This window comes from Oncorhynchus masou, chromosome 9, assembly GCF_036934945.1.
Source record: "Oncorhynchus masou masou isolate Uvic2021 chromosome 9, UVic_Omas_1.1, whole genome shotgun sequence".
NCBI lineage: Eukaryota > Metazoa > Chordata > Actinopteri > Salmoniformes > Salmonidae > Oncorhynchus > Oncorhynchus masou.
This window is the reverse complement of record NC_088220.1, coordinates 22,426,134-22,442,159: the sequence shown is the minus strand read 5'-3', so window position 1 is coordinate 22,442,159 and position 16,026 is coordinate 22,426,134. Positions and strand designations below refer to the sequence as shown.

General features: G+C 43.3%; 1 protein-coding gene across 6 annotated transcripts in view; it reads right to left on the bottom strand.

Annotated features, from left to right (window-relative positions):
* LOC135545680 (mitogen-activated protein kinase kinase kinase kinase 4-like) overlaps positions 1–16,026 on the bottom strand; it is a 136,752-nt gene that overhangs the window by 71,386 nt on the left and 49,340 nt on the right. For all 6 annotated transcript variants that reach the window (XM_064973467.1, XM_064973465.1, XM_064973466.1 and 3 more), the window contains one exon: positions 14,614–14,772. In XM_064973467.1, the coding sequence (XP_064829539.1) occupies positions 14,614–14,772 (159 nt within the window). The remainder of the gene's footprint in view (positions 1–14,613; positions 14,773–16,026) is intronic.

Here is a 16,026-nt window from a genome sequence, read left to right as displayed (position 1 = left end):
TGCTTTGGCAAAGTAGGTAGGGTTATATCCGGCTTGTTTGGCCCTGTCCGGGGGTATCATCGGATGGGGCCATAGTGTCTCCTGACCCCTCCTGTCTCAGTCTCCAGTATTTATGCTGCAGTAGTTTATGTGTCAGGGGGCAAGGGTCAGTCTGTTATATGTGGAGTACTTCTCCTGTCTTATTCTGTGTGAATTGAAGTCTCTCTCTCTCTCTCTCTCTGCATGCTGGGAGTGATTGGTGCATGCTGAGAATTGTTTGAGTGAAGGAGTGCGTGTGTTGTGGAGAGTTAGATATTCACAACTTTCTTTCGGGTTTGCTATTTCTTGGTGGTGTTTATTTGGTTTTCTTCTGTGCATGATTAAGGTTATTATTTTTGTTGTGTTAGAATTCAGTATTTTGTTTTTCGTATCAAAATTACCCTGATTTTGGCGGGGATGGCAGCCCGATTGGGGATGCCGTCCCTGTCACTTCGGCACGGCTTTAGGTGTGTTACTGAAGCTGTTGTCACGGTGGAGGAATTTCTGGTCGCCGTAGGAGAGAAGGTAGGCTATGAGAATATTGCTTATGCATCCCGGATGAATAAAGCTGTGGTGGTATTTCTTAAAGAAGAGTGTCTGGTTGATCGTATGGTTGAGCATGGCGTACTTCTTAAAGGAATGTTTATTCAAGTTACGCCGCTTTTTTCTCCGTCAACAAGGGTAACAATTTCAAATGTACCACCGTTTATTCCAAATGAGCTATTGGAGCGCAAGCGCTTTGGGAAGTTCGCCAGTTCAATTAAGGTTGCCCCGTTGGGTTGCACACACCTGGCGTTGAAACAGGTAATGTCATTTCGGCGACAGGTGTTTATGTTTTTGGACTCACCGGAGCAGACTTTAGAGTTAACGTTTAAAATCAAGTATGACAATAGAATGTATATGGCTTATGCTAGTACGGGTAGTCAACAATGTTTTGAGTGTGGGGATGTTGGTCATAAGCGACATGCTTGCCCGAAAAGGGAGAAGGCAGAGGGAGGGGCACAGGTGGTCATCGTAAAGCCTGGGCCCGCTGATGTAGGGAGAGGTGAGCCGACAGAGGTAGAGCAGCCACAAGCACCTGTTGCTGAGGAACAAGTTATCCGTGTTGAGGGCACGGGGTTGCAACTTGTATTAGAAGGAAATGTTATGTTACAGAAAAGTATTGTTGTAGAAGGTAAGGATGTATCTGAAGAGCCAGTTCCTCAGACTGGTGAGCAGGTGCCCAGTATGAGTGCTGGGGTAAAGGAGGGGGTTCATGTAGAGCTAGGCTCCCAGGTAGTGGAGGAGATGCCCACTATGAGTAATGAGGTACAGGAGGGTTTTCATGTGGAGCTAGGCTCCCAGGTAGTGGAGGAGATGCCCACTACGAGTAATGAGGTACAGGAGGGTTTTCATGTGGAGCTAGGCTCCCAGGTAGTGGAGGAGATGCCCACTACGAGTAATGAGGTACAGGAGGGTTTTCATGTGGAGCTAGGCCCCAGGTAGTGGCCCACTACGAGTAATGAGGTAAAGGAGATGCCCAGGTAGTGGAGTAATGAGGTACAGGAGGGTTTTCATGTGGAGCTAGGCTCCCAGGTAGTGGAGGAGATGCCCACTACGAGTAATGAGGTACAGGAGGGTTTTCATGTGGAGCTAGGCTCCCAGGTAGTGGAGGAGATGCCCACTACGAGTAATGAGGTACAGGAGGGTTTTCATGTGGAGCTAGGCTCCCAGGTAGTGGAGGAGATGCCCACTATGAGTAATGAGGTACAGGAGGGTTTTCATGTGGAGCTAGGCTCCCAGGTAGTGGAGGAGATGCCCACTATGAGTAATGAGGTACAGGAGGGTTTTCATGTGGAGCTAGGCTCCCAGGTAGTGGAGGAGATGCCCACTATGAGTAATGAGGTACAGGAGGGTTTTCATGTGGAGCTAGGCTCCCAGGTAGTGGAGGAGATGCCCACTACGAGTGCTGGGGTTCATGTGGAGCTAAGCTCCCAGGTAGTGGAGGAGATGCCCACTACGAGTGCTGGGGTTCATGTGGAGCTTGGCTCCCAGTTAGTGGAGGAGATGCCCACTATGAGTAGTGATGTTCAGGTGGGGCTAGTCTCTCAGGTAGTGGAGGAGATGCTTGGTACGAGTGATGAGGTGCAAGTGGGGAGTGTTGAAAGGGGTGTGGTAGAGGGGAGTTAGTTGTCTGTGGTCTCAGCTGAGGATCAGGAGAATGATATGGAGATCTCTTCAGATATGACAGCTGCTGGTGATGACTCAGTTTATGATCTAGAGGAGGTAAATTATTTTCTGGATCAGACTTTTGGGAAATCTGTCAAATTGGCAGATTATTTTGATGTTGATAAGTTTGTGAGGTCAGCTGTGATGTTACAGAAGATGGTGGGGTTAGACCAATTGAGTGAGAAGAAGCGGTTTCGCTTGAGGAAATTTATTACTGCTGTTGCAGCAGCAAAAGGTGGTGGGAAACGTAGTCAGGTTAAGAGAAGAAAAAAATAATGATGATGATCATGCTTCATAGGGTGTCTTTTTTCTTGTTGGTTTCTCTGTGGTTTCTTCTGCTTTTCTTTTCTCTTTTCTATATGGAAGTACTAAGGTTAGGTTCTCTTAATATTAATGGGGGAAGGGACAGGAATAAGAGGGCTTGGGTATTAGAAGTCATAAAACAGAAAAGACTTAATGTAGTTTTCCTACAGGAGACACATAGTGATGAGGAAAATGAGGTTGACTGGGGTATGTGGTGGGAGGGGCAGCATGTACTCAGTCATGGTACTAATTTCAGTGCTGGGGTGGCCATCTTGTTTTCCTCAGGCTTAGGGGTGACTGTGGTATCTACAACAGAGATTGTCAAGGGTCGGGTTTTATTGGTCAAGGTGGATGTTATGGGATTTTTTTAAATTTATGTTTATGCTCCTAATGAGGGTACAGAGCGTATTCCGTTTTTTGATCAAATAAAGGAAACCTTAAGACAGTGTGACCAAGAGGGGTGTATGGTTTTAGGGGGTGACTGGAATTGTACAGTGGATTTTACTGTTGATCGCACCGCTGAAGAACCTCACCTGTGGTCAGCCACTTGCCTGTCTGGCCTATTAACTGAGTTTGAGCTTTCTGATGTGTGGAGAGTTAGAAATGCAAAAATTAGGCAGTACACATGGCTAAAAATTAATGAAGGTCGTGTCAGTGCAGCAAGGTTAGACAGGTTGTATGTATCTGAGCAATACTGTAGTAGGTTGGAAAGTGTGCCATTACTCCTGTGGGTTTCTCTGATCATCATATTGTTACTGTTGATATTCACTTGTCCTGTCCACGGAGGTCATCACCTTACTGGTATTTTAATGTTAAATTGTTACATGATGTCATGTTTTGTGACAGGTTTTTGTTGTTTTGGGAAAAATGGAGGGTTATAAAGGGGAATTTTGAGTCCTTGAGACAATGGTGGGAGGTTGGTAAGGCCCAAATACAAGTATTTTGTCAACAGTATACTGCTCTGTCTCAAATTGAAGTTAAAGAGACTATCAAGGCCCTTGAACAGGACATCAAGTACATTGAATTGAAGTTGCTCACTCAGAACGACCCTGGACTAGTCATGAATTTACAGGACAAGAGACATGAACTGAGGTCGTTTCTGCATGAAAGAGTGAAGGGTGCCTTGATTAGGTCTTGTTTCGCTTCCCTCAAGGATATGGATGCTCCTAGTGCATTTTTTTAAAACCTAGGACAGTCGATGTTTCAAAGAAAACAGATGGTCTGCCTTCGTCTCCCTGATGGGAAGGTGACCACGAATGATATTGAAATGCATCAACATGCCGTGGATTTCTACTCATCCCTTTATAAGGATTGTGACTCTCTGTGTACTGAACAGTTGTTACATGGTCTTCCTCAATTGGGACCTGAGCAGAGAGTCGCATTGGACGCTGACATTACACTGCAGGAGCTGTCCACAGCAATGATGCAGCTCTCAACAGGCCAAGCCCCTGGCATCGATGGTTTACCATCTGAGTTTTATAAGCACTTTTGGGGGTCTATTGGGGAGGATTTTTATGAAGTGCTGTGTGAATCTTTTCATGAAGGTTCTCTTCCTGTATCCTGTCAACGGGCGGTGCTTTCACTGTTGCCGAAAAAGGGGGATTTGGCTCTCATAAAAAATTGGAGACCTGTTGCTTTGCTGTGCGCAGAATACAAAATTGTTTCGAAATGTCTCTCAAATAGGTTGAAAGAGTATCTGGGAGTGTTGATCCACAAGGACCAGTCCTACTGTGTACCTGATCGCTCTATTGTTGACAACTTGTTTATGATAAGAGATGTTTTAGACATTTGTAAACTGTATGATGTAAATGTGGGTTTACTTTCGTTGGATCAGGAGAAGGCTTTTGATCGTGTGGACCATCAGTACTTGTTTAAAACAATGAAAGCCTTTGGGTTTGGGGATGTTTTTCTGTCTTGGGTGAATTTACTGTATGCTGGAGCCTCGTGTATGGTGAAGGTGGGTGGTGGTTTAAGTTGCCCCATCCCTGTACAAAGGGGCATCAGGCAGGGATGCCCAATTTCAGGGCAGTTATATAGTCTGGCGATTGAACCAATGCCTTGTTTTTTAAGAGCGAAGCTTACTGGTTTGAAGGGTCCCACGATAGCACTGTCTGCGTATGCAGATGACGTGATAGTTTTTATTACAGGGGGTGAGGATGTTAAGGTTCTCTCAAACACTTTAAAGGTGTATGAGGGGGCCTCCTCAGCTAGAGTCAATTGGGGAAAGAGTGAAGCGCTGTGGGCAGGTCAGCTTCAGATGGGGTCCACTCCAAGGTTACCAGGGGGGCTTCAGTGGGGCAGAGATGGGATGAAGACTTTGGGGGTTTTTCTAGGCTCCGATGTCTTTCAGAAAAAGAACTGGGAGGGTGTAGCAGAGAAAGTGTGTGCCAGACTGTCAAGGTGGAAATGGGTGTTGCCCCAGCTGTCTTATAGGGGACGGGTCCTGGTAGCTAATAATCTTGCTGCTTCTACCCTGTGGCACAGACTAATGATTTTACACATTGATGAGAGCGGGTTGTTTGGGCTTAGACAGGCATCTTTTCCTCTTAAAACTGGAGGGGGGTGATTTGACTGGCCTGACTCCATTTTATGAGTCTGTTATGCAGGCTTGGAGAGTCTTTGTCAAGTCCCGTAAGGCCTGCACGCCACCAGGGATGTGGCTTTTTGAAGAGCCTCTTTCTCATAACACTGCCATCCAGTCCCGTGTTCTGGGTTCAGCTAGCCTACGTTAATGCCTGTTAGGCGTGGGGTGTAATAAGCTGGGCCATCTGATGCGGAGCAGGAGCAGATCGTTGGAGGAGCTGAGCAGGGATCCGATCATCTCGCCTACTGAGGAAGGTTGTCGCTGAGGTCTGTGAATCCTTGCCAGAGCTTCATCTGCAGTATGTGACTGACACTTCCAATTCTGATCGGTGGAAGGAGGGTCTGGATTATGTTCCCTGCACTGATTGTTAGTGGTGCGATGGGGGCATTTGAAGAGGACGTAGGGATGCTGCTTTCCTTCGATACACCGGAGCTTGGGGAGTTCAAGGAGGTGGGAAAGAAGGCCATGTACAGAATATGTGTAAAGGTGTCCCATGCCTCTACCCTGGAAGGGGTAAAATCGACGAGGTGGGCGGATGTGCTTGGTCCAGGTGCCTCTCCAAAAGGCTGTTGGCGATCATTATATAAACTGCCTATTGATAAGAGGAAAGCTGACCTCCAATGGAGGATAATACATGGAGCTATAGCCACCAACATGCATCTGGTACACTTGGATCCTACTGTAGGAGAGGGGTGTCCATTCTGTGCTGAGTCTGAATCTCTGGCACATCTGTTTTTCCTGTGTCCCAGGTTGGTTGGGATGATTGAACTGATCACTGATTGGTTCTCAACGTTGGGAGGGGTTTTCTCTTCCTAACTGTATATATTTGGGCCAAAGTACAGGTTCAGTCAAAAGGGTGTAGTTGTGTTGCTTAATTTTGTGTTAGGGGCAGCAAAATTAGCGATATGGAAGACCCGAAAGAACAGTATTCGGGACAGGGGTCTGTGGATGTGGTGGGAATGTTGGCAGCAAGACTAAGGGTTGAGTTTGCCTATTATAATCCTCTCTCTCTCTCTCTCTCTCTCTCTCTCTCTCTCTCTCTCTCTCTCTCTCTCTCTCTCTCTCTCTCTCTCTCTCTCTCTCTTTCTCTCTCTCTCTCTCTCTCTCTCTCTCTCTCTCTCTCTCTCTCTCTCTCTCTCTCTCTCTCTCGTTGATTGTACTTATTTAAACATTGTATTATCTGATGTGTTTGAGAAGGATTCTTTCTAAATTACATTTAGATAGTAATGATATCAGGATAATTATATCTAAGGGTAGCTATGTTCAATTAAGCATACATATACAGGTTAAAATGTATGATCAATGATTTAATCATAGATAACTTTTGGATTTCTGAATCGGTGTAGAATAATGAATGCTAACAAAGTGTTTTGTGTTTTTTTTTTCTGGGAAACTGGGGGTGTCATTGTCTCTTTTTGAAATGTTTCCTGAGATTACAATATTGGGGAGAGTGAGTGAGATTGAGGCCGTAAACTACCAAATTGAAAAGGGCCTGGAAGATTTTGGGGGGTTTTTACCTTACGGTTGGCAAATACACACACACACACAACACATTTGTTATGACTATTTGTTGGTGTTTTTAAAATACTATATTTGATTTGTTTTTAAATTTTCTTTGGATTTAGTGAGTTTTCCATTTGTTTTTAGTGCCAATGTATCTTAAAGGGGCACGCACATACATGGATTTTTTCTGAGTTTTCATTTTAATTTCTAATAAAGGAATGTTCTGGGAACCTGGGATACAACATGTATGAAATGTTTGACTATTTCAAACAAAATGTGTCTAATATAGTAAGAAACCCTTCTTTGAAGGGTTTGTATTTTAAGTAAATTAAGAACAAATTCTTATTTTCAATGACGGCCTAGGAACAATGGGTTAACTGCCTGTTCAGGGGCAGAACGACAGATTTGTACAGCTCCGGGGTTTGAACTTGCAACCTTACGGTTCCTAGTCCAACGCTCTAACCACAAGGCTACCCTGCTGCCCCATGATGACCTATGACCTCTAACATGACTTTCCGTTGTGGCTTGATCACCCTCATTGGAAAGCCATTTGGATAATTAATTTAAGGTCATTTGTAATACTGATTTCAAGGTAATTTTTGTAATTGATAAATATGATGGAGTTTATAGTTCTTAGCCATATTTGTAATTTGGACCAATGTGAAGAAGGAGAGGGCATTGCCTTCAGTTTAGTGCTTTTAATTTGATGAGGTTATTTGATTGAAAAAAATAATATTTTGTACCAGTAGTAGTGTTGTTTTATACATTATTCTCATGGAGAGATATGTGTTAAAATGGGGGAGGATTCAGTTCTTTGAGGTTTTGGATTGAAGTTTACACACCTTGATTGATGTGAAGGAGTTTATTGTTGTGTTGTTTGTTCTGTTCTATTCCCAATGGGTTATAGGTCTAACTTCCTGATCCTTTGGCTCCACAATGGAGTTGACAGTGTGTTGGGGAGTATAAGCCAATTTGAAAGAATAGTTTCAATAGAATATGTTGTTATTCTCTTTGAAATATGTTTAGACATTTGTATTAAGAATAATTGGTAAAAGTAATAATTTATCATGTAGTTAATGAACTGAACTAAACTGTTGTTCTGATCTGTTCTTTTGAGGTTATCATGAAAAGTGACATCAGACAGTATCTTAATGCATGGAAGAGATAATTGGACCGAACTGTGTGTGTACCTCAAAACACCCTCTAACTGTCTGAAGAAGAGTGACAAAAGTGTTGAATAAGGCCCTGTCTGAACCACTTCTACCAAGAGAAGGGAGCGGAGCCAGAAATCGGTGTACAGTATCCGATCGAAGCTATCAACAGCTTTTCTTTCATGTTTCTCTCAGGAGTGTGAGAGGAGTCCACGTGGAGTGAGCATGGAGAGAAATCTGTTCTAAACTTCTCTTATGTTGCTGGCATACTGGTTGACGAATGGACAAGACATAATGGGTGGTAAAGGTGAGACATTGAAATTGGGACATTATCATGGGCCATCCACTTTGAACTGTAAAGCTATCTAAAGAAGAACAAAGAAGAATCAGTGCCTGAGAGAGGGGGTTGGTCAACTGTGCCCAAAATTGTTTTACACTTTTGTGGTATCAGGTTGATTGTAGAGGTCTACACCATGTAAAATTATAGTAATTTAAATTAAGAATGCATTGAGATACTGATCTGTATTATAATCGTGATAAAAAAAGTTAATAGTAGAAATATGGGATAATTATACTGGATGTTAAAATAAATGTACATTCTGCCAATGTCGATGTGTGTTAAATTGAGTTTTTTACTTTGAGTGATAAGACCAATTTGAATCACTGAGCAATGTCATTCTACATTTTGGTTGGATAATTAACTGGGTTCTAATTGCGATTTATTTGAAAAATGAATGATTTTTAAAACTAAAGAATTGTTTTGATTGTTATTATGAACTAAAGATGTTGACTCTATTATAAGCATGCCATGGTGAATAGAGAGGGTGAACTCTGATCTGGAGTGAAATTGATCCTAATCTATTTGATCTATAGGCATTGCCTTATAAATAGTGTACTCATGATGCTTATCTTGGGTCATGTTCATTAGGCACCAAAGGGATACATTTTATTTTAACTATGAGTCTGGATCCATTACCTGGATTTGTACAACAGGATATGCTAATTTAGTTTCTGGAATGGAAATAGTCATTTCCTACATACTATGCCGATCTATTGGAGTGTGATAGATAACTAAAGATGATTTCATTAAACTCCATTGTTGCATGCACTGCATTATGCATTAAACATGTGCTTTTCACTGTCTATGGAAAATATAGCTTTGAATCTCATAAACTGTATGTATTTTTAGTTTAATCTTCGTGGGTTTGTGCAGGTGACTGTGTATCATAACCTTCCCAGAAAAATTGCAAGAGTGCTTAGAAAATGTGTTGGGGATTGAAATAAGAGACAGTGTTGAGTTTCTTGGAATGAAGCTGGTCATTTGCAGGAACCCCATGCAATGAGTTATTGTTTTGTGATTTTTGGTTTATGTAGAATATATGTATTTTCTATGTAAATGAATGTTCTCTTAAATCTTGTAATTTTCTTTTAAATTGAGAATATTCTCAAAATGGGGGAGATGTCGTAGAAAATTGCATGATGTTATAATGCGTGTAAGATTATGTTATAATGCTTGTATTACATTATAATAGTTGTTACATTTGACAGAATAGAGTATTGTGTGTGTGTTCCACTGAGGATGGGCCTCTATGAGATAACAGAGGAGATTTACGATGTCTTTGGGGTGATAAAACCTAAAGAGTATTCCGGATAACATGAGCTAATGGTTCTGTTCTATGCCGTACCAGGGAGAGACGGTTCCGTTTTGGAGTGAGGGGGCCAGACACTGGTCTTTACAATGAGAACTTTTGACACTGTCTGCTATGTTTTATAGATATCTTTCATACAAATCTTTGTAAACTGTTCCTAAGATCTGTGGTTCGTCAGTGTAAGTTGAGAGGGGTGTATCTTGTCTATAAAAGATGTTTGTACTTTTCCGGTGGTACTTCTCAGTGGTTAATTAGAAATAGTGAATTGTTGAAAGTCAAATGTTATTGCAAAGCTTAGTATTATTAAAGCTGTAGTTTAAGTATAACTCTGACTGGTGTGTAGTTTGTAACTCTCCTCATTTGGTAAAGCAGAAATATGCCACCACAGAAGCCACTCCTGCGTTGTCTTGGTGTAACGGATGTGAAACGGCTAGCTTAGTTAGTGGTGCACGCTAAATAGCGTTTCAATCGGCGACGTCACTTGCTCTGAGACCTTGAAGTAGTAGTTCCCCTTGCTCTGCGGCTTGGTGGCTGCTTCCATTTGATGGAGCGATGGGTGCGAGAGTGACTGTTGTTGATGTGTGCAGAGTATGGGCCTTAAAGTTATACTGTTACATTGGCTGTGTGCTTAGTGTCCTGTTGGAAGGTGAACCTTTGTCTGAGCTGCAAGGTTTTCATCAAGCCTGTACTTTGATCCGTTCTTTCTTGTTTTGATCCGGAGTCCCTGCCATGGAAAAATATCTCTACACCATGATGCTGCCACCACCATGCTTCACCGTAGGGATGGCTTTAACATTCAGGCCACAGTGTTCAATCTGGATGAAAATATTGTTTCTTCGAGTTTCATCATACCAGAAAATATTGTTTCTCATGGTCTGAGGGTTGTTTAGGTGCCTTTTGTTAAACTCCAAGCGGTCTGTGACTGAGAAGTAGTTGTCTGCCACTCTCCCATAAATGATTGTGCAGATGGTTGTCCTTCTGGAAGGTTCTGCCATCTCCACAGAGGAACTCTAGAGCTCTATCCGAGTGACCAATGGGTTCTTGGTCACCTCCCTGACCAAGGCTCTTCTCACCCAATTGTTCAGTTTGGCCGGGTGGCCAACTCTAGAAAGAGTCTTGGTGGTTCCAAACTGCTTCCATTTAAGAATGATGGAGGCGACTGTGCTCTTGGGGAACTTCAAGGAGGCAGAAATGTTTTGGTACCCTTTATATCCTGTCTGTTGGACAATTCTTTTGGCTGGGTCTGAATACTTATGTAAATAAGGTATTTCTATTTGTTATTTGTAAAAGAAAAAGTGAAAACTTTTATAAAAAACTGTTTTCGCTTTGTCATTATGGGGTATTATGTGTAGATTGATCAAGATTTTAAAAATCCATTCTATAATAAGGATGTAACCTAAAAAAATGTTGAATACTTTCTGAATGCAGTCAATATTGAGCTTGTAAAATAAGTTGAATTTGTCTGTATTTTTTTCATTTACAACTGTACAGAAACAAAACAAATAATAATATCAAAAATGTAATTGAGATTTTCATCAAAGTTTTAAAAATGACTCCACAGAATGCGTTTCCACTCTCCAGAATCCAATGCTTTACACCACTTTTGATTCGCATGATGATCTTAGGCTTGTGAGTTTCGGCCATGGAAACCCATTTCATGAATCCCAATGAACAGTTATTGTGCTGATGTTCTTCCCAGTCCCTGCCGAGGACGGAAAAGAGGTCCCGTTCTGTGTGATACCACTTCGCGACTGAGCCATTGTTGCTCCCAGATATTTCCACTTCAAAATGATGCTGCCACCAGCTGTCCTTGTTATGTCTGTTCCTGTCCTTTCTCTTCACTGCTGGTCTTTTTAGGTTACCTTCTCTGTCTCTCATTCTTGCTGTACATTAGGTTATCTCTTCCCCCCTGATTAGGTCTCTATTTCTCTCTCTGTTCCTGCTACTTTCAGTGTCTGATTCTTGTTTGTGTTTTTGATGCCAGAAGAGGTGCCGTTTGCTTCCACCTTGTCCTATCCTGGACATGTCATCCTGCATTATACTAACGTTGTTTTTGTTCCATTGACTACGTTGGAAGAGGATTTATGCCATTCCTGTTTTTCATTAAAGTGTTTTCTGTTAAAATCTTTTGGTTTCAATACATAACAGAAGAATCAGAAAATATTGTTTCTCATGGTCTGACACGAGGTTGTTTAGGTGCCTTTTGTTAAACTCCAAAGCGGTCTGTCATGTGTCTTTTACTGAGAAGTAGCTCCGTCTGGCCACTCTCCCAGCTCTCGCTAATCACCAATAAAGGCCTGATTGGTGGAGTGCTGCAAAGATGGTTGTCCTTCTGGAAGGTTCTGCCATCTCCACAGAGGAACTCGTGAGAGCAATCTGGGATCCTGAGTGTATTAACCAGTATCAGGACTTTAAGGAGGAGATGATACGGGTTTTTGACCGTTCTGTTTTTGGGGAGGAGGTCAGGGCCCTGTCTCCCTGACCAAGGCTCTTCTCACCAGCCGGCTTTGCTCGCCGTTTTTTTCAGTTTGGATCCTCTCCCGGGAGGTTCCTTCCAGTCTGGCCAACTCTAGAAAGAGTCTTGGTGGTTCCAAACCTTCATTCCATTTAAGAATGATGGAGGCGTCTCTACTGCGGCTGCTGGTCATTTTGTCACCTTGTCCAGGGCCAAGCTCATCAGTAAAGGAGGGCTAGAAATCAGGTCCTTCTGGATACTACCTTTCCGGTCCATCTCCGCTGGCCCGGTTCATCTGCTTCCTAGTGCCTTGATAGACTCTGGGGCGGAGGGCTGTTTTATGGACAATCGGGAACTGTCTCAGACAGTTAGGGGGCCCACGGCCTTGTTCTTTAGATGTTCTCTCCCCAAGACGTGAATTCCTTTGACCTCACTGTCTCTGGTAATCATAGGGTCTGTTCACCTTTTACACCTGTTGTTTTGGGTCATCCCTGGCTAGTGCGCCATAACCCTTCTATTAAGGTATTTCTATTTGTTATGTTGTTTAATGTCTGCTATCCCTCCTGTTTCCTCTGTCTCTTCTTCAAGGAAAAGGGGTGCCGGAGGAAAATCTGCGCACGGTTTCATAAAAAACTGTTTTAGTTTGATCTCCTTCCGGGAACTACTCCCCCGGGGTAGATTATACTCTCTGTCGGCTCCCGAACGTAAGGGGTATTATGTATCGAGGGTAGATTGATCAAGATTTTAAAAATCCATTCTATAATAAGGATGTAACCTAATTGGCCCGCTTTTGATCTTCTAAGTGCGCACATCCGCACCTATTCTTGTTACTGAAAAATGTGGAAAAGGTGAAGGGGTTTGAATACTTTCTGAATGCACTGTATATTGGCAATATTGCACGATTCACTATTTCTTGTAAAATAAGTTGAATTTGAAAAGGACTTTTGGTGTTCACATGTGTATTTTTTTCATTTACAACTGTACAGAAACAAAACAAATAATAATATCAAAAATGTAATTGAGATTCTTCACTTCAAAGTTTTAAAAAATGACATCCCACAAGACTTAAAGGCTCGTTGGGCTCTGTTTTTCGCTCGTTTCGAGTTTGTTATTTCTTATCTCCGGGCTCAAAGAACACCCAGAATCCAATGAGGGGCGGCGGGTTGACTGTCTGGGGAATTGAGAGGCACCACTTCACACTCCGCCGAGCTTGTCCTAGGAACCTTCTGTTCGGCACTCGTCCGGCCGTTCTTCAGTGGGCCCACTCTGCATGATGATCTTAGGTTTCTGGTTCGGGAACGTGAGTGGCTCGGTCTGCGCGCAGACTAAATCATGGAAACCCATTTTCATGGAAGCTCCCGGACTGCCTTCATCAGCGGGGAAGACAGTTATTGTGCTGATGTTGCTCAGATCCGAGAATGGATGGCCTTCCGCAGTTTGGAACTCAATTTTGGAGGGAGTTTTGCCGTTTGATTGGGGCTTGAGTTTTGCAACCGAGGACAGATGAGCGCACCTGGAAGGGGGTCAGGTTTTACGCGTAGGACCAAGAGTCCTAGATATTGTTGCGGTCAGAGAGTATGGCTCTCCACTCAGAACCTTCCCCTTAAGACGTGCTTCAGTACTCAGAGGGCGGTCCGTGGTCATCAGTACCTAGTGGATTGGGAGGGGTACGGTCTGTGTGATTGTGTGGTCCTTTCTCTTCACTCTGTCTCTCTCTGCCTGTTACCTTCTGTCTCTCACCACTTCGCGACTGAGCCATTGTTGCTCCCAGATATTTCCACTTCAAAATAACCGCACTTACAGTTGACCGGGGCAGCTCTAGCAGGGCAGAAATTTGACAAACTGGCTTGTTGGAAAGGTGGATTATTACAATGTATTACAATGTCACTGAGCTCTTCAATATGGGCCATTCTACTACTATCAATGTTTGTCTATGGCGATCGCATGGCTGTGTGCTCAATTAAATACACCAGTCAGCAACGGGTGTGGCTGAAATAGCCAAATCCACTAATTTGAAGGGGTGTCCACATACCTTTGGCCATGTGTATATTTCACAGCCATTTAGATGGTACAATGATTCTCTGTACTATACTACCTTATTTTGACACATAAACTAAAATTAGGCAAACTATTATAGTTTTAGCAACCAGGAAAATGTGGAGTGATTTCTGCATACCGCAACTTTTAACAGTATTGCACTTTTCATGTAGCATACTTTTTGCCAGCTGAACTGAACGTTCAAATCCTGCTACTGCAGGATTACTTTAGCTGTGACAATATAGGTAAAATTAAGATCCTACATCTGTACCTTCCCAAAAGAACAGCTGACACAAACTGTAGGAGAGTGCAAAATATGTTGCAATGATCAAAATATATTTTGAAAGCCATGACACACATTTGATTGTTCAATAGGTTCTTGGAAGAGGTCTTGTAACTTCATAATAAACAGAAACAGAATGACATTTACAGAAATTTGTCATCTTAAATTCACAGTGACTGATAAAGAGAGGCAATGCCTATTCTCGGAATTGTGTGCTAACCCTTTACTTTGTATATGTTTGGAAGCTTGTTTAAAATAACTGGGTTAATGTTAAGTTTGTATGGTTGTGGAAGCCCTAAATCAATGTAATGTACACTGTAAGTACATTTTGTATATGCCTACTGTAGCTACATAATGATTTTCCAAACTGGGGCAAGTAAAGATATTGATTTGATTTCGGCAGGGGGGTGGGGCTACGTTACCTGTTGTATGGCAGCCCTCTGAGTGGCAGGGGTACAGGGGCTGGAGCTGCTCCCAGAGCTCAGTCTGGTATGGACACGCAGGGGGAGGGGAATCCCAGTTAGCACTCTGTTCAGGTTGGCCTGACAGCTGTCAGAAACCTTCACCCTGTCCATCTCCATCTGAGCAACATGGAAAAGCAGTCAGAAACCTTCACCCTGTCCATCTCTATCTGAGCAACATGGAAGAGCTGTCAGAAACCTACACCCTGTCCATCTCCATCTGAGCAACATGGAAGAGCAGTCAGAAACCTACACCCTGTCCATCTCCATCTGAGCAACATGGAAGAGCAGTCAGAAACCTTCACCCTGTCCATCTCCATCTGAGCAACATGGAAAAGCAGTCAGAAACCTTCACCCTGTCCATCTCTATCTGAGCAACATGGAAGAGCTGTCAGAAACCTACACCCTGTCCATCTCCATCTGAGCAACATGGAAGAGCAGTCAGAAACCTTCACCCTGTCCATCTCCATCTGAGCAACATGGAAGAGCAGTCAGAAACCTTCACCCTGTCCATCTCCATCTGAGCAACATGGAAGAGCAGTCAGAAAACCCTGTCCATCTCCATCTGAGCCCTGTCCATCTCCATCTGAGCAACATGGAAGAGCAGTCAGAAACCTTCACCCTGTCCATCTCCATCTGAGCAACATGGAAGAGCTGTCAGAAACCTACACCCTGTCCATCTCCATCTGAGCAACATGGAAGAGCAGTCAGAAACCTTCACCCTGTCCATCTCCATCTGAGCAACATGGAAGAACTGTCAGAAACCTTCACCCTGTCCATCTCCATCTGAGCAACATGGAAGAGCAGTCAGAAACCTTCACCCTGTCCATCTCCATCTGAGCAACATGGAAGAGCAGTCAGAAACCTTCACCCTGTCCATCTCCATCTGAGCAACATGGAAGAGCTGTCAGAAACCTTCACCCTGTCCATCTCTATCTGAGAAACATGATAGAGCAGCCAGAAACCTTCACCCTGTCCATCTCCATCTGAGCAACACGGAAGAGCAGTCAGAAACCTTCACCCTGTCCATCTCCATCTGAGCAACATGGAAGAGCAGTCAGAAACCTTCACCCTGTCCATCTCTATCTGAGAAACATGATAGAGCAGTCAGAAACCTTCACCATGTCCATCTCCATCTGAGCAACATGGAAGAGCTGTCAGAAACCTTCACCCTGTCCATCTCCATCTGAGAAACATGGAAGAGCTGTCAGAAACCTTCACCCTGTCCATCTCTATCTGAGAAACATGATAGAGCAGCCAGAAAACTTCACCCTGTCCATCTCCATCTGAGCAACACGGAAGAGCAGTCAGAAACCTTCACCCTATCCATCTCCATCTGAGCAACATGGAAGAGCAGTCAGAAACCTTCACCCT